The sequence below is a fragment of the Phocoena phocoena genome, chromosome 9 (genome assembly GCF_963924675.1).
Source record: "Phocoena phocoena chromosome 9, mPhoPho1.1, whole genome shotgun sequence".
Taxonomy (NCBI): domain Eukaryota; kingdom Metazoa; phylum Chordata; class Mammalia; order Artiodactyla; family Phocoenidae; genus Phocoena; species Phocoena phocoena.
This window is the reverse complement of record NC_089227.1, coordinates 51,490,078-51,514,769: the sequence shown is the minus strand read 5'-3', so window position 1 is coordinate 51,514,769 and position 24,692 is coordinate 51,490,078. Positions and strand designations below refer to the sequence as shown.

The following is a 24,692-nucleotide window of genomic DNA, read 5'->3' as shown; positions in this document are numbered from 1 at the left end:
GGACAAAGTGAGAGAGTGGCATGGACATATGTACACTACCAAACGTAAAATAGATAGCTAGTGGGAAGCAGCCGCATAGCACAGGGAGATCAGTTCAGTGCTTTGTGACCACCTAGAGGGGTGGGATAGGGAGGTTGGGAGGGAGATGCAAGAGGGAGGAGATATGGGGATATATGTATATGTATAGCTGATTCACTGTGTTATACAGCAGAAACTAACACACCATTGTAAAGCAATTATACCCCAGTAAAGATGTTAAAAAATAATAATAAAAACAAAGTGAAAGAAAAAAAAATGTAATGGGTTTTTCAAAAAAATTCCCATTGAGCCTTGGAGTACCCTCCGCAACTGGCATATAACAGAGCAACAGAGCAATGCCAGGCTCTGCAAGCTCATTCAGAAAGATTTTGAAAAAGTAGAAAAGCACTTTAATTGCTAATTGCACAGGCAATTAATCTTGGAGCCTGGAGGGAGTGGGCCTGTGGAAGCATAGTCAGGAGGTGATGCTAGGAGAAGTGAGTTTGAAATGTGTTTTCAGTATAAACCCTGACTTTGGCCAAGGGATTTAACTTCCCAGGATCTCAAGTTTTAATCTACAAAATGAAGAGCTTGGTCTAAATCATCCGAAAGCTCCCTTTCAGCGCATATTGTGTTCATCTAGAACAGATAGTGAAAAGAGTACAGGTGTTAAAGTTAAGAGGCAAGGATTCTAAATTCCTGTGCTGGGTATTGGTCTCTCCTTGAAAATGAAGGATGAAGTCAGATTATCTTCTCAGAACTTCTAGATAGGAAATGCTCTATTTTCTCTCTTACGTTTATATTCTCTTTGCACAAATTTGCAAAGAGATGTTAGGAATGATGACCAGTTTTCATTTCTGAGCTCTAGATCGTGGTTCATGTGATCTTAGCCCTCTCTGAAGTCAACAAATGATGGCTGAGAAAGTCTCAGAGCCATTTAAGGTCCTTTCGTTTTCTCCTTAGCGCTTATCACACTCTAACAAACTACATATTTTACACGTTTCCCCTTTTTCTTGTTCTTTATTCTCTTCGTTTTCTCTCCCCGACAGAATACAAGTATCATGAAGGCAGAAGTTTTGCTCATTTTGTCTTTTGCTCACTGCTGTGTCTCCAGTGCCTCTCATGTAGTAGTCACTCAATAAACATTCATTGAGTGAATGAATAAATTCATGTGACATTTTATAAGCAAGTATTGTATTACATCTCTGTGCCTTAAAGCCATGTATTCTATATTTTAAGGTATTTAAATGATAGAAATTACTTTAAGTAAATCTGGTTAAACATTTTTTGACATCAGTGTTTTTATCCCACTTATTCTTGAGGCTTCATTATATTCTTCATCTTTTAAAAGCATTAAATGGAAACATTATTTTCTAGGGGAAATTTCCATCCAAAAATTGAGTGGGCTCCTTTTTGAATTCCTTTTGTAATCCATTTTTCTTCAAGAATGAAGTTGTAATTTAAAACTAGCAGGAAATAATACATCCAATTTCAAATGTACAATGTGTAGGCGAGTGGAGATTGTTTTTGCTAGCTTTCTTTTCTGGTGCCACTCATTTGAATACATTCCCAACAAACCTCGTAAGACTTGTTGTAGTAAGTTATGTTACTTATATGACAAGTAACAGGCACCACTCAGTGCTAACCTTTTATTAGACATGTACATTTCCACTTCAGTTAATATAATACCTATATTAATTTTTCTGAAAAAATAAAATGAGAATTATTCTTTTCCCCTTTGGTGACACTGTTACATCACTGAGCTAGAATGGCAGTTAGTAATCTAGTTTCTGTCCATTAACAGCTGTTCTGTCAAATTGTCACTAGCATAGTACATTCAAGAAGTTAGTTTTATGTGAAAGGATTCCCTCTTTTCAGATGGCAGCTCATCCTATTTCTGAATCTTTGAGAAGTGCAGGTCCTCTTTCACACTCCCCCCTTTTTTGTATACAATAATACACAAAAGGTGTGAGGACCCAAACCTTTGTCTCTAACCTTATCTCCATTACTTTTCTTCAGACATCTTCTTTTTCAGCCAAAATAAACTACATAATATTTCCCTATTTATGAGTCTTGTTCTTTCCCTACACTCAAGTTCCTTGAGCTTAGAATGTTCCATCTCCACATAGCACATCCATAGGCTCTTCTGGAGTGACTCGTATGATACCTATCTTATGAGATTCCACACTTTGCTCCAGTTGGGAGTTATCTCTCCTTCCTCTTCATTGCCTCAGTATTTCAGTTGTTCATTTATTACTCTTTCATGACACTTATGCAGATCTGTGGTAGTAAAGGTAACTTGTGTGTTTCTTCTCATCCCCTTGCGTGTAGAAGTTTTACTTAAAGTGAGGATCTAGGTAAGATTCTTCTTGGAGACGCCACTGTCTGTGCTGTTGCTGAACATTCTCTAGAATGTTCCAGGACTGTTGGCAGGAGGCCACCTCAGTGTGCCGAAGGTAGCTTACCGCACATTTCCATTAAACTGAGCAGTACTTCAGGTGCTAAAAAGGGAAAAAGAAATCTGTTCATTTATTGAAGTAGCAGGAAAGGTGAAAAAGATACAAACACATCAGTTACCCAGTCTCCCACACCAGGGTAGGTTAGGACTGTGATCTGGGCAGAGGATAGGTGTGGCTAGCTGTGGGTTTGATCAGTCATCACCTGGTTGTAGGCCCATCACTTACCTTGGTTTTTATGAGGTGATTCATTGGGAAAGAAATGAGCATCATGTGAATAACCAAAATGGTACCCAGCAGTCTCACATTGGGAACCCACTTATGTATAGACTGATTTCCTGCCATTTCCACCTCTTCCTTCCCCTTCCCCTTTGTCGGGAGCAGCTTGCTTTCTGGCTAGTCCATTTCCCCAGAGCTGCTGTATATGAATGGAGGAAGGGCAAACAGAACCTAATTTCTCATTACCTTCTTTCCTTCCAAGACTCCATCAAAGAATTTTGGGGAAAGGCTGGGGAAGGGCCTGGCAAGGATACTTATTTATTTTTGGTTCAGTTGCTTTATCTTAACTTTGAGAAGCAGAGCTAGGAATTGTACTTATCAAAACTTCTCTCTAGGCACGTCATACCAAGCAATATGGAGTTGGTTTTGGATGCTTGTCTACTGCATAGCTAACCTACACATAGTATGACTTCCAAGGTTGGATAGTCACAAACACATCACAGGCATTTACTAAATGTTAGTTGAATGAATGAATAAGTAGTTTGTTAAAGAGATGCCCACCTAAGAAGAGAGTAGAGAACAAAAGGGTTTTGAAAAATTTTTGAATGATTTTTTATTACCTACAATTATAATATAAAATACTGGATATCTAGATAAAAACATTAAACAATAATAAATATATGAGTAAAGTAAACTCCCATTCTGCCCAGACTTCATCTGCTGAGCCCAGTGTCATTTGGCACAGGTAACATAACTTGTGGAGTATATCCACCCCTCCACTCCCCTTTTAAATACAGACTACTTTCAACTTGATGTTTTTTTTTTCCCACTAAGTATATCTTAGGCATTTCAATATTACTACTTATAGTAGAATTATTGCATTCATTTTAATGGCTCTGCAATTCGTTTGTTATATGAATATGCCATATTTTATTTAACCAGAACACAAGGAATGGGCTCTTTGGCTGGTATCAAGTTTTTCACTGTTTATTAAGAACATTGAAGAGAACATTTTTGGTAATGTATCTCCTTATTTCTGCATCTGTGTCTGTGAATTCCTGGGAGAGATGTTGGTTCAGGGGTTAAAAGAAATATATATATATATTTAACATCTTTATTGGAGTGTAATTGCTTTACAGTGGTGTGTTAGTTTCTGCTTTATAACAAAGTGAATCAGTTATACATACACATATGTCTGCATATCTCTTCCCTCTTGCGTCTCCCTCCCTCCCACCCTCCCTGTCCCACCGCTCTAGGTGGTCACAAAGCACCGAGCTAATCTCCCTGTGCTATGCGGCTGCTTCCCACTAGCTATCTATTTTACGTTTGGTAGTGTACATATGTCCATGCCACTCTCTCACTTTGTCTCAGCTTACCCTTCCCCTTCCCCATATCCTCAAGTCCGTTCTCAAGTAGGTCTGCATCTTTATTCCCGTCTTGCCCCTAGGTTCTGCTGACCATTTTCTTTTCTTTTCTTTTCTTTTTTGATTCCATATATATGTGTTAGCATATGGTATTTGTTTTTCTTTTTCTGACTGACTTCACTGTATGACAGACTCTAGGTCCATCTACCTCACTACAAATAACTCAATTTCGTTTCTTTTTATGGCTGAGTAGTATTCCATTGTATATATGTGCCACATCTTCTTTATCCATTCATCTGTCAGGGGACACTTAGGTTGCTTCCATGTCCTGGCTATTGTAAATAGAGCTACAATGAACATTCTGGTACATGCCTCTTTCTGAATTATGGTTTTCTCAGGATATATGCCCAGTAGTGGGATTGCTGGGTCATATGGTAGCTCTATTTGTAGTTTTTTAAGGAACCTCCATACTGTTCTCCATAGTGGCTGTATCAATTTACATTCCCACCAACAGTGCAAGAGGGTTCCCTTTTCCCCACACCCTCTCCAGCATTTACTGTTTGTAGATTTTTTGATGATGGCCATTCTGACCAGTGTGAGATGGTCTCTCATTGTACTTTTGATTTGCATTTATCTAATGATTAATGATATTGAGCATTCTTTCATGTGTTTGTTGGCAATCTGTATATCTTCTTTGAAGAAATGTCTGTTTAGGTCTTCTGCCCATTTTTGGATTGGGTTGTTTGTTTTTTTGATATTGAGCTGCATGAGTTGCTTGTATGTTTTGGAAATTAATCCTTTGTCAGTTGCTTCATTTGCAAATATTTTCTCCCATTCTGAGGGTTGTCTTTTGGTCTTGGTTATGGTTTCCTTTGCTGTGCAAAAGCTTTGAAGTTTCATTAGGTCCCATTTGTTTATTTTTGTTTTTATTTCCTTTTCTCTAGGAGGTGGGTCAAAAAGGATCTTGTTGTGATTGATGTCATATAGTGTTCTGCCTATGTTTTCCTCTAAGAGTTTGATGGTATCTGGCCTTACATTTAGGTCTTTAATCCATTTTGAGTTTATTTTTGTGTATGGTGTTAGGGAGTGTTCTAATTTCATTCTTTTACATGTAGCTGTCCAGTTTTCCCAGCACCACTTATGGAAGAGGATGTCTTTTCTCCACTGTAGATTCTTGCCTCCTTTATCAAACATAAGGTGACCATATGTGCGTGGCTTTATCTCTGGGCTTTGTATCCTGTTCCATTGATCTATATTTCTGTTTTTGTGCCAGTACCATACTGTCTTGATTACTGTAGCTTTGTAGCATAGTCTGAAGTCAGGGAGCCTGATTCCTCCAGCTCCCTTTTTCTTTTTCAAGATTGCTTTGGCTCTTCGGGGTCTTTTGTGTTTCCATACAAATTGTGAAATTTTTTCTTCTAGTTCTGTGAAAAATGCCAGTGGTAGTTGAATAGGGATTGCATTGAATCTGTAGATTGCTTTGGGTAGTAGAGTCATTTTCACAATGTGGCTTCTTCTAATCCAAGAACATGGTCTATCTCTCCATCTGTCTGTATCATCTTTAATTTCTTACATCTGTGTCTTATAGTTTTCTGCATACCGTCTTTTGTCCCCTTAGGTAGGTTTATTCCTAGATATTTTATTCTTTTTGTTGCAGTGGTAAACGGGAGTGTTTCACTTTCAGGTTTTTAATCATTAGTCTATAGGAATGCAAGAGATTTCTGTGCATTAATTTTGTATCCTGCTACTTTACCAAATTCAGTGATTAGCTCTAGTAGTTTTCTGGTAGTAGTTTTAGGATTCTCTATGTATAGTATCATGTCATCTGCAAACAGTGACAGCTTTACTTCTTCTTTAACAATTTGGATTCCTTTTATTTCTTTCTCTTCTCTGATTGCTGTGGCTAAAACTTCCAAAACTATGTTGAATAATAGTGGTGAGAGTTGGCAACCTTTTCTTGTTCCTGATCTTAGTGGAAATGGTTTCAGTTTTTCAGTGTTGAGGATGATGTTGGCTGTGGGTTTGTCATATATGGTCTTTATTTTGTTGAGGAAGGTTCCCTCTATGCCTACTTTCTGGAGGGTTTTTATCATAAATGGGTGTTGAATTTTGTCGAAATCTTTCTCTGCATCTATTGAGATAATCATATGGTTTTTCTCCTTCAGTTTGTTAATATGGTATATCACGTTGATTGATTTGTGTATATTGAAGAATCCTTGCATTCCTGGGATAAACCCCTCTTGATCATAGTGTATGATCCTTTTAATGTGCTGTTGGATCTGCTTGCTAGATCCTTTGTTGAGGATTTTTGCATCAATGTTCATCAGTGATATTGGCCTGTAGTTTTCTTTCTTTGTGACATCTTTGTCTGATTTTGGTATCAAAGTGATGGTGACGTCCTAGAATGAGTTTGGGAGTATTCCTCCCTCTGCTATATTTTGGAAGAGTTTGAGAAGGATAGGTGTTAGCTCTTCTCTAAATGTTTGATAGAATTCGCCTGTGAAGCCATGTGGTCCTGAGCTTTTGTTTGCTGGAAGATTTTTCATCACAGTTTCAATTTCAGTGCTTGTGATTGGTCTGTTCATATTTTCTGATTCTTCCTGGTTCAGTCTTGGCAGGTTGTGCATTTCTAAGAATTTGTCCATTTCTTCCAGGTTGTCCATTTTATTGGCATATAGTTGCTTGTAGTAATCTCTCATGATCCTTTGTATTTCTGCAGTGTCAGTTGTTAATTCTCCTTTTTCATATTAATTCTATTGATTTGAGTCTTCTCCCTTTTTTTCTTGATAAGTCTGGCTAATGGTTTACCAATTTTGTTTATCTTCTCAAAGAACCAGCTTTTAGTTTTATTGATATTTGCTATCGTTTCCTTCATTTCTTTTTCATTTATTTCTGACGTGATATTTATGATTTCTTTCCTTCTGCTCACTTTGGGCTTTTTTTTGTTCTTCTTTCTCTAATTGCTTTAGGTGCAAGGTTAGGTTGTTTATTTGAGATGTTTCTTGTGTCTTAAAGTAGGCTTGTATAGCTATAAACTTCCCTCATAGAACTGCTTTTGCTGCCTCCCATAGGTTTTGGGTCATTGTGTTTTCATTGACATTGTTTCTAGGTATTTTTCGATTTCCTCTTTGGTTTCTTCAGTGATCTCTTGGTTATTAAGTAGTGTGTTGTTTAGCCTCCATGTGTTTGTATTTCTTACAGATTTTTTCCTGTAATTGATATCTAGTCTCATAGCGTTGTGGTCAGAAAAGATACTTGATATGATTTCAGTTTTCTTAAATTTACCAAGGCTTGATTTGTGACCCTGGAGAATGTTCCATGGGCACTTGAGAAGAATGTGTATTCTGTTGTTTTTGGATGGAATGTCCTATAAATATCAATTAAGTCCATCTTGTTTAATGCATCATTTAAAGCTTGTGTTTCCTTATTTATTTTCATTTTGGATGATCTGTCCATTGGTGAAAGTGGGGTGTTAAAGTCCCCTACTATGATTGTGTTACTGTTGATTTCCCAGTTTATGGCTGTTAGCATTTGCCTTATGTATTGAGGTGCTCCTGTGTTCAGGGCATAAATATTTACAATTGTTATATCTTCTTCTTGAATTGATCCCCTGATCATTATGTAGTGTCCTTCTTTGTCTCTTGTAATAGTCTTTGTTTTAAAGTCTATTTTGTCTGATATGAGAATTGCTACTCCATCTTTGTTTTGATTTCCATTTGCATGGAATATCTTTTTCCATCCTCTCACTTTCAGTCTGTATGTGTCCCTAGGTCTGAACTGGGTCTCCTGTGGACAGAATATATACGGGTCTTGTTTTTGTATATATTCAGCCAGTCTATGTCTTTCGGTTGGAGCATTTAATCCATTTACATTTAAGGTACCTATTGATGTGTATGTTCCTATTACCATTTTCTTATTGTTTGGGATTTATTATTGTAGGTCTGTTTCTTCTCTTGTGTTTCCTGCCTAGTGAAGTTCCTTTAGCATTTGCTGTCAAGCTGGTTTGGTGGTGCTGAGTTCTGTTAGCTTTTGCTTGTCTGTAAAGCTTTTAATTTCTCCATCAAATCTGAATGAGATCCTTGCTGGGTAGAGTAATCTTGGTTGTAGGTTTTTCTCTTTCATCACTTTAAATATATCCTGCCACTCCCTTCTAGCTTGCAGAGTTTCTGCTGAAAGATCAGCTGTTAACCTTATGAGGATTCCCTTATGTGTTTGTGTTTCTTGTTTTTTTTCCTTGCTGCTTTTTATATTTGTTCTTTGTATTTAATTTTTGATTGTTTGATTAATATGCATCTTGGCATGTTTCTCCTTGGATTTATCCTATATGGGACTGTCTGTGCTTCCTGGACTTGATTAACTAGTTCCTTTTCCATGTTAGGTAAGTTTTCAACTATAATTTCTTCAAATATTTTCTCAGTCCCTTTCTTTTTCTCTTCTTCTTCTGGGACCCCTATAATTCGAATGTTGGTGCGTTTAATATTGTCCCAGATGGCTCTGAAACTGTCCTCAATTCTTTTCATTCTTTTTTCTTTATTCTGCTATGTAGTAGTTATTTCCAGTATTTTATCTTCCAGGTCACTTATCTGTTCTTCTGCCTCAGTTATTCTGCTATTGATTCCTTCTAGAGAATTTTTAATTTCCCTTATTGTGTTGTTCATCTCTGTTTGTTTGCTCTTCAGTTCTTCTAGGTTCTTGTTAAACGTTTTTTGTATTTTCTCCATTCTATTTCCAGGATTTTGGATCGTCTGTACTATCATTATTCTGAATTCTTTTTCAGGTAAACTGCCTATTTCCTCTTCATTTGTTATGTCTGTTGGGTTTTTACGTTGCTCTTTTATCTGCTGTGTGTTTCCGTGTCTTCTCATTTTGCTTAACTTACTGTGTTTATGGTCTCCTTTTCACAGGCTGCAGGTTCATAGTTTCCATTGTTTTTGGTGTCTGTCCCCAGTGGCTAAGGTTGGTTCAGTGGATTGTGTAGGCTTCCTGGTGGAGGGGACTAGTGCCTGTGTTCTGGTGGATGAGGCTGGATCTTGTCTTTCTGGTGGGCAGGTCCACGTCTGGTGGTGTGATTTGGGGTGTCTGTGGCCTTATGATTTTAGGCAGCCTCTGTGCTAATGGATGGGGTTGTGTTCATGTCTTGCTAGTTGTTTGGCATAGGGTGTCCTGCACTGTAGCTTACTGGTCATTGAGTGAATCTGGGTCCTGGTGTTGAGGTGGAGATCTCTGGGAGATTGTCGCCGTTAGATATTACATGGAGCTGGGAGGTCTGTTGTGGACCAGTGTCCTGAACTTGGCTCTTCCACCTCAATGCCACAGCCCTGACACCTGGCTGGAGCACCAAGAGCCTGTCCTTCACATGGCTCATAATAAAAGGGAGTTATTAAAATAAATAATTAAGAAAAAAATTTTTAAGTAATAAAACAATACTAAAACGGACAGACAGAACCCTAGGACAAATGGTAAAAGCAAAGCTATACAGACAAAATCACACACAGAAACATACACATACACACTCACAGAAGGAGAAAAAGGAAAAAAAAAATGTATTGTTGCTCCCAAAGTCCACCCCCTCAATTTGGGATGATTCCTTGTTTATTCAGGTATTCCAGACATGCACAGTACATCAAGTTGATTGTGGAGATTTAATCTGCTGCTCCTGAGGCTGCTGGGAGAGATTTCCCTTTCTCTTCTTTGTTCGCACAGCTCTTGGGGTTCACGTTTGGATCTGGACCCGCCTCTGTGCGTAGGTCGCATGAGGGCGTCTGTTCTTTGCTGAGACAGGCCGGGGTTAAAGGAGTAGCTGATTCTGGGGCTCTGGCTCACTCAGGCCCGGGGGGAGGTAGGGATACGGATGTGGGGCGAGCCTGGGGCAGCAGAGGCCAGCGTGACATTGCACCAGTCTGAGGCGTGCCGTGTGCTCTCCTGGGGAGGTTGTCCCTGGATCACGGGACCCTGGCAGTGGCGGGCTGCACAGGCTCCCGGGAAAGGACATGTGGATAGTGACCTGTGCTCGCACACAGGTTTCTTGGTGGCGGCAGCGGCAGCGTTAGCGTCTCATACTTGTCTCTGGGGTCCGCGCTGATAGCTGCGGCTTGCGCCCGTCTCTGGAGCTCATTTCAGCGGCGCTCTTAATCCCCTCTCCTTACGCACCAGGAAACAAAGAGGCAAGAAAAAGTGTCTTACCTCTTCGGCAGGTCCAGACTTTTCCCTGGACTCCCTCCTGGCTAACCATGGTGCACTAACCCCCTGCAGGCTTTGTTGACTCCACCAGCCCCAGTCCTCTCCCTGCGCTCTGACCGAAGCCCGAGCTTCAGCTCTCAGCCCCTGCTCGCCCCGGCGGGTGAGCAGGCAAGCCTCTCGGGTTGGTTAGTGGTGGTCGGCACCGACCCTCCGTGCGGGAATCTCTCCGCTTTGCCCTCTGCACCCCTGTTGCTGTGCTCTCCTTCGGGGCTCTGAAACTTACCCCCTCTGCCACCTGCAGTCTCCGCCCATGAAGGGGCTTCTAGTGTGTGGAAACCTTTCCTCCTTCACAGCTCCATCTCAGAGGTGCAGGTCCCGTCCCTATTCTTTTGTCTCTGGTTTTTCTTTTTTCTTTTGCCCTACCCAGGTACGTGGGGAGTTTCTTGCCTTTTGGGAGGTCTGAGGTCTTCTTCCAGCGTTCAGTAGGAGTTGTTCCACATGTAGATGTATTTCTGATATATTTGTGGGGAGGAAGGTGATCTCCGCGTCTTACTCTTCCGCCATCTTGAAGCTCCCTCTCATGAGAAATATTTTAACTTTTGATAGATTTTGACCAATCTCCTTTCCCACCCCTATAACATCTGACCTCATAGAGTATGAGTCTATCTATTGCCTTACAGCCTTGTCAATATGAAATATTATTTGGATCAATTTGCTCTGAGATTCATGCTTTAGGTTCCCTCCCTGATAATTGCCCCCCTCTGCATTCAGTCCTTTTGTTTGTGCGTTGTGGGTAGGGGCTATCAGGCCATCATGAGCATTGCCTGTAGTTCTGGCAGACGTTTATCTCTGAAGTTTTATGGGTAGAAGCCTGGCATAATGGTTTGGGAATCAGAGATATGGCTCTTGGCCCAGGTTGCTACCTTGAATAAGTCCATTTTGTTTCTTTATTTCTCATTTTCCTAGGATATAAATATCAGACGTTTAATGCCTACCTGACATTTTTTATCAGTCTCTGAGAATGAATTGGAGAAATAGGGACTAGAGAGGGGAAGTGATGTACCAAATTGTATGGTTTTTGACAGTCTCTCTGGGCCACAAAATTTTACCTGAGAAAAGTGCATCAGTTGGACTAAATGTCCTCCAGAGTCTGTTTAGATCTTTCAGTTAATGAATCTATGTTTGAAACGATGTGAAGAGAAAGTCCTGTGCTGGTAACCTTAAGGGGTTCCTATTCCACCTAGTGGGTCTCGTTGGAGCTTTGAGATGAACAATTTGAAATGGATATAATTTCATTTCAGTCTATTCTTCTTTGGTAGTAATTGTGATTTTCCTGTAGTAACAACTTCTTGTTCTCCTTCTAGTCCCCTTTCTTACTCTGTTGGTTTGTGGGATTCATAAAGCCCTCTTTGAATTGACTGCTTCCAGTTTCCTCATAATTGTACTTTAGCTCATGCAATCAAAGTGATGTTGTATTTTTACTCACAAAATATTAATTCAGAGATCACAAATGTAGAGGCTCATCAAATAACAGGCTGAAAGAGCCTCTATCACTTTGGAGGAAAAGGAGGATGGGGAACCATAATAGTGATGTCTTGTGTAAGGGACCAGTTGTGTAGCTCCAGACACAGAACATTTACCCACATCTGTTATTTCTGAAGAGCCAAAGTTGTGCATTTTATATTAAATCCTCCGATTTTTAAATACTTCATAAATATCTAAGACATTGCACAGACCAAACAAACCAAGTCCGTGGGTTGGATTTGACTCTGCTGTAAACCCACATATGGTTGAGAACATCTTCTTCCTTTTCTCATTGCTACCACCTTATTGTTTATGAACTTATCTTATGCTGGGTAAAAGTGTTAGGATATAATTTTAGTTTCTAATATGAGTTCTTAGAAATAAATTACAGTTTCAAACACATCTTGTACCATATTTCCATAATCTGAAATATGAGTGGAAATAAATAAAATAATGCCTTTTTACATATAGCATTGTATATAGCATCTTGCCTACTTATGAAGGGAAAACTCCTAATAACACCCTGTAAGAGGTTTCTTCGCTTCTTTTTAAATTCAGTGAAATATATAGCCTCAGTGTGTTTGTCAGTTATTACAAAACTGAGAGTGGATTTATTTTGATCAGCATATCCAGGCCAAACTAAACACATTATAAAAAGATAACCAATCCATAGCAGAGCGCAATCCTAAGAACTTGCGTTGCTGGCGGCGACTTATGGAAGATCATTTAAGGATTTTATTTTTCTTGTTCATGCGTACATTATTCAAGCTGCACTTAATAGGCATCTTCTATAAACTCAGCACTGCATTGAGTGCTATGAGCACAGCAGGAGTGAGAGCAAATCATATTGTGAGTGGGGGTTACAGACAGGTGGAGATAGGTCATCAAGTAATTATAACACTGGGACAGGACAACTCAAGGTGCTCAGGGACTGATAGAAAACACGTCTAATTTGAGCTTGGGGTCAGCAGAGACTTCCAAAGGAAGTGATAACTAAGTTAAGATCTGAAGAGATGGTAGGGATGTGTGAGGCTCAGAGGCTATGGGGGAGGGAGCAGAAGAGCCAACATCCCAGAGGTCTGAGAGGAAGTGGTGAATTGGAGATCTCTAGGAAGCGCTGTATAGCTGGAGTTCACAGTGTGGAGGGTGTTGGAGCAGCTGGGGGCGTGGAGAGCTCCATCAAGAGCCCTATTGCGCAGTCTTTGGCAGTCCTGTTAAGGAGCCATTGAAAGATTTCAAGAAGAGAAGTGACTTGATCAGATAAAGGCGATTTAAAAAAGGCAAGTTGAACAGCAGTTCTCCCCCAGCTTTCTTCTTTATTTATTACTCTCTTTTGAAACCTCTTTAGTCCAGGTGGTGTTGCTACAAGTGAAGAGTTGTGCAGATATGTCTGTCATATCTGATGTTCTTCTAGTCTTCTTAGCTTCAGGTTTTTCTGCCCCCAACACCTGGAAAGATACAAAGATAAAGGGAAACCACAATCACAGCAAAACACTAGGAACGAAGAGGAGAAAACCAAGACAGTGAGAGTAGATAATGCTTACTTTGACAGAAACAGAATCCTCCTGTATCAGGAGTCAGGGGGCCAGGGTTTGAATCCTATGACCACACTTCTGTGTATTATTATAGTTTCCTCAATTGTCAAATGAAGGGTTGGATTTAGATGCTTTTGAAGATGACACTCACTTTGAAATTCTATGAGGACTGTTTGAATTGTGCGTGATGATTCAGTCACCCTGTATTAAGTCAAACAGATGTCTTTAATGCACTAAGGTTTTATATATATGTGTATGTATGTGCTTGTGTATGATGTATATGAAACAAGATGAAGTTTTATTAAAAAGGGAAATATGGGTCAAAGGAGGTAGAATACATTTGAGAAAATGGCTAATCATGGGTGGATGTTCTCCATAGTCCTCAGGAGTTGCCTTCATGTATGGAAAGGCAGGTTGTATGAGCGGGAGCTATTGTTGGTACCAGTCACAAGTGTACACCTTGAAGAGACACTAACAAAAACCCTCCACAGTCACAACATTTGAGGCTCAAATGTTCAGCCTACCTTGATAAATGTAGGGCCAAATTATCCCTTCCCCGAGTTCCTCTGGCTGGTGGTGGTGGAGAAAGAGAGACAAATTTCCTAGAAAATTTGACACCATGGTACTAATTTTCTTTCCCTTCGTCATTTTCTTGCATGACTTTTTTTTTTTTTAACTATAGTGACAGTCTGAAGTTACCTTGCTAATTTAGAAACATAAAATATATCATGTACAACTTACTTGTCTTTTACTTGACTTGTATAGTTATCACAGTGGTTAGTGTTTTATCTTAAGCAACTGTGATACATTGCATGAAATCTAATACTTCTAAGATGTTGCCAGTTTCTGACAAGTAGTGACTTTAAAAAGATGAGACTCTAATAAAAATTTTAAAAGTTACTATTTTTGTACTGAAGTGACTTCCCTAGTGTAGAAGAGACTTAGAAGGTTCTTATTTTCAGAAAAGTTTGGGAACTGCTCCCCAAACTCATTAAATACCATTTTGCATAAACAGTTTTATTATCATCATCATAGGATTCTGAATACTGAACACTTAAGATGTCACTCTACCTTTTATAGGTATGTTTGTTTTCCTGTTTTGTTTTCATGTATTTCCAAATATAGAAAAGTCTCCTTCAAATGCTGCCGTAGCCGAGGTTATATGAAACAAGAGAGCAGTGAGAGCTCTCAGAGATGGCGTTTGCCAGTCCTGCCTCCATGCAGTTGGAAGGCAATTCCTGAATGAATCCTTAATTGCTTTTTTTAAGTATCTTGTAAAACTCCTGAACATGCACGTGGTGCTAGAGCCAGCCAAATGTTGTGTCATTAGCAGCTGAGCATCATCGGACGTTGAGCAGGAGGGAGCACTGGTGGGAGGGAAGCAATCTGGGACTCGTTGTGTTAGCGACCTTCCCAGAAGTGGCAGAGCTCACTTTGCTGAGTTGAACTTGGGTTCCCGCCTGGGCCACCACGGATCACAGGCCGCATGAAGGAATTCAAGGCTTCGTCCAGGCCTAGGGACAGCTGGCTCAGTTCTGTCCTGGGGAGGTAGAAGTGAAGGTGACGTGACTGCCTGAAGGTGAACTAATTCTGTGAGAAACATGGTGCTCTGGGGCTGTGCACTTTCCACTGAGTTATGCTTTCATTTGTCATTTTTAGAGCTTTGACTTTGTTATTCAGTCAAATGGAGTGGTATTATGTTTGAAATTTCAAGTCAGGGGATATTTAAGGGTAGGAATTAACCCCAACCAAGATTCATATTCATTTTTTAGTCTTTCACTTCTCTTCCTTCTTTGCTCATAATCTGTTTACAGTATCTCCAGACCTGCTGATTGTATCTGTTTATCAAAGCACTGGTTCTGAGGCAGTATGTATTGCAGACATTTTACGTAAAACTTTACTCTTTCATAGATATTAGAAATTTTTGTGGGATTGAAAAGGTCTTATTACCATGACCTTAACATTTTATCCATGTTGCAAATATGAGCTCACAGTTTGGGGGTTTTTGAAATGCAGGAGAAAATCCGCACACATCAAAATACCATCAAATTTTCAGAATAAAGAATTCTGTCTTCTAGCCCAAGAGTTTATATTTTTCAGTGGAATCTATCTCACTGGCTGTGTGCGTGTGTGTGTGTGTGTGTGTGTGAGAGAGAGAGAGAGAGACACACACACACACACACACACACACAGACAGAGACAGACAGAAGTAGATACTAGGTAAATGAAATGATTGATTGAATGGTTGTTTCTGTTGATTTGCTTGTGGAACAGTGAGTAAATCGCAGTGTAACTAAGTGCATAAACAGGCACACACACTCACTCTGTAAGTATGTTACCCATTCCTATATAACAAAACCATAACATAACAGTGATTTTTAAACTTTAGAATACATAAGGATTGAATAGAAAGCTTTGTGGAAATACAGCATATAAGTTTCATGGGAACAAAAGTTTTGTCTGTGTTTCTCCGGTGCTTAGTGATTGGCACATAGGAGATATTAAGTATTTGTTGGATGATTCTTGGGCCCCACCCCCATCGATTTGGCTTTGGTAGGTTTGGGATAGGACCTGATGCATTGGCATTGATATCAGGCGCCTCAGTTGACTTTGATGTGGGTGGTTGAAGGACCACACTTTGAGAAGCACCTTGTGGCGGGCCTGTGGCTGTGGCTGTGCGGTGGAGGGGGTGGAACCTCCTGTGTCTGCAAAATTGCCCTGATCTGTGGAGGAGCCTGATAGTGACTGACTGGTGTCTCTCAAGGTCAGGCCCTTAGGCACTGGGACTTGCAGCCATGGCAAGGAATATCTTTTCTGATTTTCAACTTATTTTTGTAAAAGAATATGGGCTTCCCTGGTGGCGCAGTGGTTGAGAATCTGCCTGCTAATGCAGGGGACACGGGTTCGAGCCCTGGTCCGGGAAGATCCCACATGCCGCAGAGCAACTAGGCCCGTGAGCCACAACTACTGAGCCTGGGCGTCTGGAGCCTGTGCTCCGCAACAAGAGAGGCCGCAACAGTGAGAGGCCCACGCAGAGCGATGAAGAGTGGCCCCCACTCGCCACAACTAGAGAAAGCCCTCGCACAGAAACGAAGACCCAACACAGCCAACAATAAATAAATAAATGAATTAAAAAAAAAAAAGCAACAAATGTTCAAGTACAATTGGTGTCTTTAAAAAGAAAAAGAATACAATAATAGCTATTCACATAGTTTCGTGTAAGGAGAGATTGTTTAAGTCTAGTCAAACAGAGATAGCTATTATGATATAAATATTTGTTTATTCTTCTTCACCAGAAGACTTAAGGGACTTGGTGCCAAACCACATTATCTTTTTTTTTAAATTATTGCATACTTTGTAGTATTCTTACTGACTGTACATGTAACCCATTGTAACAAAGTGTAAAATAGTTCAAATAAAGTAAATTGCCTAACAGCTTTTCAACCTAGTTTTTACAGCCAGACAAAAAACTACTCTTGTGTTGTCAAGTCTTCCAGTAACCCTCGGCTCCTAAATGGTCTCTTTCCTGCCTAAAGACAGTCCATGGAGCATAACTACCACTATCTCCAACCCTGTTGCTTGACAAGATGTGTTTCTGCTGAAGTTATTAGTGAGATGTTTACATTTGAGAAGAACCACATCTCGCATTCATGTACTACCTACATATGTGTGGATCTTTCCACTGGCAAATCGGAACAAGATTAACTAGAGCATGGAAAGGCAGCTGGTGGCTCATTTACAGGTTCAACTGGGAGTAATTGGAGACAAAACTAGGAATCTTTTGCAATGAGTAAATTAATCTTAATGCGGGGAAGTAACCATTTAGACAAGAAATGGTTTCAACATTTTTTTTTTTTTTTTTGCGGTACGCGGGCCTCTTACTGTTGTGGCCTCTCCCGTTGCGGAGCACAGGCTATGGATGCGCAGGCTCAGCGGCCGTAGCTCACGGGCCCAGCTGCTCCGCGGCATGTGGAATCTTCCCGGACTGGGGCACGAACCCGTGTCCCCTGCATCGGCAGGCGGACTCTCAACCACTGCGCCACCAGGGAAACCCCCAGTTTCAACATTTTTGATAAATGTGTGACATGAGTGCAAATTAGAGGCTGACACAGGGCGTGTCACATTCCAGAACAGGAAAATAGACCCTTATAATGCAAGGATTTGCACCATACCTTCATGAAGAGGAATTAGTGGTGAAGGATCACACTGTAGTTATAATGATTCATTATTGTAGCTGCACATTAATTGTGTAAACATCAGTGTACCTTTTATAGCGTTATTTCAGTTCTCTTTAGCCAATCCACTCTAATAAAGAACGTTTCCAGATATCTCTTGTATTATAAAAGGAATATATCTTTATCATAAACAATTCAAATGCTATAGAAAGGTACTCATACAAAATTAAATTGTTTCTATATCCCTCGCCTCATCTATAACCATAGTTTGATGAACAGATTCTTCCTTTTTTTTTTTTTCTTTCTATTCAGAGTCAATTCTTGGCTGATTAATTGTTTTGAATATTAACAGTGGGAAGAGTAACCATGCATTTGTGAAGAATTTAAAATTGCTTTGAACCAGGTAAACTCTATTAGGTTGAACCACTCGAAATTGCTGTGTTAGTTAGGTCAAAGATGTCAAATATTGGCAGTTTCACGTGGTTAAGCTATACTGTTAGAGGAACTTGTTCTTTGAGTGATTTAGCAAGCTGTCAGTGTGGTCCTGTGAGGCTGCAACATGGAAATAGCCCCCAGCTGACTGCTCTTTGCCAGTAGTCAAGTGGTGGATGCACAGGGAGTGATGGCAGAGCGGCTGGCTGAGGCTGTAATTCCAATACCACTTTTCAGGTCTGTGATGGGGAAATTAGGAGGGGAGCAGAGCAGGGGGGATATGCAGTGGGACTGAAGTTCTGTCCATCCTCAAATAGAAAACCTCAGCTACGGAGCAAGTAAAACAGTAGAATTTGTGGTGGATAGAAAACAAGTTATGTGCTATGTATAAAGTATTCCTGACCTTTTGTATTATCTTTCCACATTTGGATAGCATGTGGTGAACAAAAAACATGTCTCTAAATCCTTCATGTGATTTTAGCTAAGTTAAGTTTATTCGACATCACATGTGTTTTAACCTTGTGTTTTGGATTAGCTGTGACCTCTTTCCCCATAACAAAGAGTTGACTCTTGTATGTATGTGTGTAAAAGTATAAAAAGTAAAAATGGAGTCAAAGATACAATTCCATTTTTTAGCCTGATTCTCTTACCTTTTCATTTATTAGTTTATGGTTGTGTGTGTGTGTGTGTGTGTGTGTGTGTGTTTATCAGATCAGATCTCATTTAGGGGAAGGTCCAGAACTGTGTAGAACTACAGCATTTCTCCTAGTATGTAGCCACAGTGGGCAACATACCTTCTGGAACCATGCATAAGTTAACCTGGAGCTTCGTATTGGTTTTCAGGGCAGGCACGAGTGCCTTTCTCTGTCTAGATCACCTCCTCATCACAGACACAGTTAAACAAGCACTTTTGTCTTTCTCTGTGTATTTTGTTGTTCACCCTTGTTTTTCCCATTCAGAATATTTTCACTATGAAAATATTCAGAATCCACTAGCAAGTAAGTGAGAAGTAGAACTTATTGAAATAAGTAAAAAGATACATTTGGAGTTTGGTATTAACATATACACACTACTATATATTATATTGATAGATAAACAACAAGGACCTCCTGTATAGCACAGGAAGCTATACTCAATATCTTGTAATAACTTATAATGGAAAAGAATATGAAAAAGAATGTGTAACACACACATATATGTATAACTGAATCACTTCACTGTACACTTGAAACTAACACAACATCGTAAATTAACTATACTTCAATTTAAAAAAGAAAGTATACTATTATTTCTAGTATAAACTGAATTTCAGCAGCCTTAGAGCTATCTAGCTGTGGGCTTCAAGGAAAGGTTTATGTCTGTTGTGGTTGTAGCTTGAAATACAGTTGGCTTCTTGGGTTTAATAGGTAGTAATCTTTGTCTTCTAGAAAAATCAAGTAGCAGCCCCTCAGCAGCCCCTTTCACCCCACTGAAAAAGAAAACATAAAAATGATGAGAGGAAAACGTGAATGCACTAGTTCTTTCCAAAGGCTAAAGGGAGAGTGAGCAAGGATGGGTTGTGATTACTTGTGATCTCTCCTTTCCTAGTAGTAGGATGTCAAATAATGACCTAGAAGACTGTTGGAAATAGTAAAGAAGGGTTTTATTTTAATCATGATGAGATTAGCATTTAGAAGAAATTTAACTCTTCCACCTCAGAGTGGAAACCTAGGATGTTTATTCTGAAAGTGGGAGATCAAGGTTTCTATATGCCTTCAGACAGTGGGTGTTTGAATCCTGCTACTAAACTAACGGAGGACTCCCTTTGTCCTCCTGTCCTACTGGGGCTTTGTCAAAGGCAGTTATCTTTATGAGCAACAGTGTTTTTCTGTTTCTGTATTGTTTCGACATCACAGCCCCAGAATTATTGTTAGCATTTTTACCCTCACCCTTAATTACAATTCTTTTATGTCATGTACGTTTGTACCTTTTCAAGCCTCACTGGTGAAATGAATTTAAAATGTTTGCCATATGTTTGCTTAAAACTTGTGGGGAAACGAAGCGTGCTAGAATTACTAACGCCAGTGTTACAGGATTTGTTTTGTATGTAAACGATGAGAAAATAACGTGGTATATTTGAGATATTATTAGGATTACATGGAGTAGTATTTTGACAGTGCTTGTCTTGAAAAGGGAGACATACTGGCTCTAGGACTTGTAGGTGTTAATCACTGGACCAACTTGGCAGCCCAGGAGACTCACTTGCCTTGGTAACAGCAGGAGTGATAGTATCTCGCACCTGGCTTTGAGCAGCGGCTGTTGCCTTGGCAGCCTCCAAGTTAGTCAGGTCTGTCACCTACTCTCATGTTGGTAGATATTGTGGTTGGTTTTCTGCCCTTCAATGTCATTTTTCTGCCATCAGCTTTGAAATTAGTGGCTTTAGCCTTTTCCAAATACAAATTTGTTATGTTAATCTCAAAAGAAAAAGCGCTTATTTTCAAATACAGTTCTTGGTAGTTATTTGACTGATAGTGTGGTTTTAGCAGTGTATGTAAATATAGTTAGAAATCTAAAATCTGTAATAATTGAGAGTTAATAGAATGAAATATGGAGGCTTTGAGTCTTCATGTAGAAATGGTCAAAAGTGTAATGTAGGGCTTCCCTGGTGGCGCAGTGGTTGAGAGTCCGCCTGCCGATGCAGGGGACATGGGTTCGTGACCCGGTCTGGGAAGATCCCACATGCTGCGGAGCGGCTGGACCCGTGAGCCATGGCCACTGAGCCTGCGCATCCGGAGCCTGTGCTCTGCAACGGGAGAGGCCACAACAGTGAGGCCCACGTACCACAAAAAAAAAAAAAAAAAATGTGATGTAAAAAATGACATGACTTTTTTGCTATAATATTGGTTACCATCAGGAAGATGTATTTTTTTCCCCAGGATAAATAATGGCAGAGAATTGATTTTACTGAAATTGTAGGCAAAACACAGTGGGAAATGATGGATGTGAAGATGTTACTTTGAGAAATGAGAAGAAACAGTTTAGATCTAAATGGTAGGAGAGGAAAGGCGGCAATGGGAGAAAAGAAAAGAAAAAAAAGAAAAAGCAACAACAAACGATTCTCTGGGGATGGGATATTCAATGAATTGTAAGCTTCAGTACCTTTTTGGAGTTGTTGCTGATAAGTATCATCACTGAATTTGACAAACTGAAGGGATAACTTGAAAAATGAAATCAGACAGGATTACAAAAGATATCTTTCCAAAACTTGCCTCACAAAGCTAGGTTCCTTTCATAAACATAATATTCATTAGGTCCTTTATTCATTTTACCTATGCATATTTGTGCACAGGCTAGGTGTGAAGTACTGTACCTGACCGTCACTTCCAAATACCCTGTTGTGGTTTGAAATCTTGATCTTTGAGGATGAGTCTGCCTCAGAAGACTAGCGTAGGTCCAAGTGTCCTTTTTAAAACTTGAGCACATGTGCAGTTGGTTCCCCAACGGATTAATGATTAATGCCTGGGGATTAGCTATGTAATAAAGCTTTACTTGTTTGAGGCTGACGGTTGAATAATGAAAATATAATTAAATATTTGAATAGTTAAAAGAAGGAAGATTGTAAATTATTGGAATTAACGGTACTAAACTATCGTACGTCTATGTAGTGGTTGTTTCTTCGAAGTTTGTGTGCTGTGATTTTATTGTTATTGTTAGTAATTATTTTCTCATGAGTGCTAATTTACAAAACTCAGATAAAATAAATTTGTAGATATTTTTACTATAAGGTTTTTAGTGTGTAAAACTAACTTGCCCACGGCAGATATATGTGAGGCGGAAGAGAGGGCCTGCCCATGATAGTTAGCTTGGAGCTCTCTGGCTTTGGACGACACACTGATGCTGCTGATTCAGTTTCAGAGGAAACACACTTCTTGTTGTCTTCTGGTGTTGGAACCAGCCACACCAAGTATTCTCAGTCTGAATGGCCTTCTCTGGATCAATTAAGTGTTTGAAGTTCATCTTTGGATTAAAGATATATTATATTGTCCTGAAATAGGTTTACCTGGTGAAGACAGTGGAAATTCATAGCAATAATAACTCTAAAAACAGGAGCTCACATTAATTGGGGTCATATGAGAATGTAACAGTCTATAGGCTTTGTCCCTGCCTCTGGGGACTGCCCAGTATAGCCTCTTTGCATGATTATTCCATATCTAAAATACCATTTTATTTCAGTAAAATATTAAACAATCTAAACTTGCTTTTTCTTTGAGTATGTTAAAATATAGATATATCTTTTTACTTTTTAAAATAGACTTTATTTTTTTTAGAGCAGTTTTAAGGTTCACAGCAAAATGGAGTGGAAAGTACAGAGAGTTTTCATATACTCCCTTCCCTACCCTCCACCCCAATCCTCCCCTACTATCAACATGTGTCATCAGAGTGGTACATCTCTTACAAGCAATGAACCTACCTTGACACGTGATTATCACCCAAAGTCCAGAGTTTACAGCAGGGTTCATGCTGTTCATGTGTTATAAATCTCTGTTTAAAGAGGTGGTCTTGCAGTATTATTATCAAGAGTTCGAGGTTTGTCCAGGGCCACCCGTGCTGTTAACTAGGTTCTCAATAAATATTTGATGAATAAATGAGCAGTTACAAGTTCCTGACAGAACACACACACAAAAATGTGTTTTGTGTTTCTTTTTTCTCTTCAGGTTGTATACCAAAAACCAAAATCGAAGACATGGTGCTACTAAAATAATTAACAATGATAGAGGAAGCTTCTGTTCTTTGAGTATTTTACCTGAATGGCCATTGGTGTAGGCCAAAAGAAAAAAAATATAAAAAGATATATCACATGAACACTAATCAAAGTCAAGCTGGAGTGGCTATGTTAATATCAGACAAAACACTTCAGAGTAAAGAAAATTACCAGGGATAAAAGAGATGCATTATATATTGGTAAAAGGGGCCAATTCACAAAGAAAACATAACAATCTTAAATGTATATATAGTAAACTACAGAGCTTCAAAGCACACAAAGCAAAAACTGGCAGAACTCAAATAAGAAATTGACAGATTGCCAGTTGCAGTTGGGGATGTCAACGTCCCTTTCTCAGTCATTGATAGAACCACTATTCAGAAAATCAGCAAATACATACTGTAGAAGAATTCAATGATACCATCAACCAACAGGCTCTAATTGACACTTACAGAACTCTCCATCCAATATCAGCAGAATATATATTTCATACATATGGAGATAAACCATATCCTAGGTACCTAAACAAACCCAAATTTAAAACAATTGAAATCAAACCAAGTAAGTTCTCTGACCATAATGGAATCTAACTAAAGATTAATAACAAATAACTGGTGAATTAATTGGAGGTAACTTAATCTAAATGAAAACCTTGTTCCTCTACCCTTGATTCTGAATTGTTATTGGCTTGGAAAATGGGAAAATAGGTATATTTCATCTGATGATGTACCAAAATGATAATGAAACAAATCAGTTGCTTGTTACCCATGATAAATTGTCTCTATGTCCACTTTATTTTACAGCTTCTCTGTTAAAAGGACTGAAACATGCTAACATAGTGCTGCTTCATGACATCATCCACACCAAGGAGACACTGACACTTGTGTTTGAATATGTGGTAAGTAAAATGAGAATTCAGATTTTATAAATATGAATAAAATTCTTATTATCATAGAGTTTTGTCTTTAGTTAGCTATACTGAAGTGAGTATTTTATCTGAGTACACGAGACTTGTAATTTTTCATAATTTTGAATGATATGTATCTTAAAAAAAAATCCAGAAAAAATGTTCAGTTGAATTTTCATCAGATATATTGTCTATAACCTATGTGTTACTAGTATAGACTGTAATTTTTAGGTTTATCAAATAGGATTAAACAACATGATGGTGATCACTCCATCAAGGAAGTTCACAGACAACAAAAATTTTTTTTCTTTGGATTTATAACTTGGTTTCTCAAAAGCATCCTTATTTGGATGATTTTTGTGGAGAAAAGCCTGATACTTACAATTTAGACTGCATAGTTTTTCCCCTCGGTTAGTATTTCAGCTATTAATTAAAACTTCCAATTTGCGTAGCACACAATGTAATGATCTTATTGTGTTGAGACTTAGACTTGAACTCATAATTAATCTTTCTCCGTTTCTCTTAGAAAAACATACGGTATTTGTGTAGCCCCACTTTAGCATTTAACTGTGGAACCATGAAATGTAACCATGATAATTAACATCCCAATTTTCACAGATGGATCTGAGAACATGTAATTTACAAGATACAAATGACATTGGTAGAGACCTTTATTGAGAAGAATAGCTGTTGGTATTGTGAATGTATTAAGATCCCATTTTGTAATTACCACCCTACTTTTTAAAACATTTGAAATAGTGTCCATTTTTCCTTAAAAATATATAATAGAATGAATATTTACAACATTTTTATCTTGCTAATGTCTGCCTATGTCTGTTTGTCATTTGAAAATTGTTGTCTTATGAAGAAGCCATTCATCTTGTCTATTTACATATAAATGATAGATACATTTGAATAATATGGTAATGTGGCTACAAGGACAGCTAGAGCCAAGCAGTTGCATATATTACATGCTACCAAGAATGGATGCAGATTCACACATCAATGCAAATATAATTTCTTTTGTTTAACTGATGATATGGGGGTCAATAATGTATTCAGCTGATTTAGAATTGGAATTTTTGTTTCGTATTTTGTAGTATGTCTAGTTGCAATATTTCAGTTAAATCCAGATTTTTCT

General features: G+C 38.9%; 1 protein-coding gene across 6 annotated transcripts in view; it reads left to right on the top strand.

The window, feature by feature from the left end:
- The window catches only part of CDK14 (cyclin dependent kinase 14), a 591,939-nt gene that overhangs the window by 240,846 nt on the left and 326,401 nt on the right, over positions 1-24,692 (top strand). For all 6 annotated transcript variants that reach the window (XM_065884381.1, XM_065884384.1, XM_065884382.1 and 3 more), the window contains one exon: positions 23,448-23,542. In XM_065884381.1, coding sequence (XP_065740453.1) covers positions 23,448-23,542 — 95 coding nt within the window. The remainder of the gene's footprint in view (positions 1-23,447; positions 23,543-24,692) is intronic.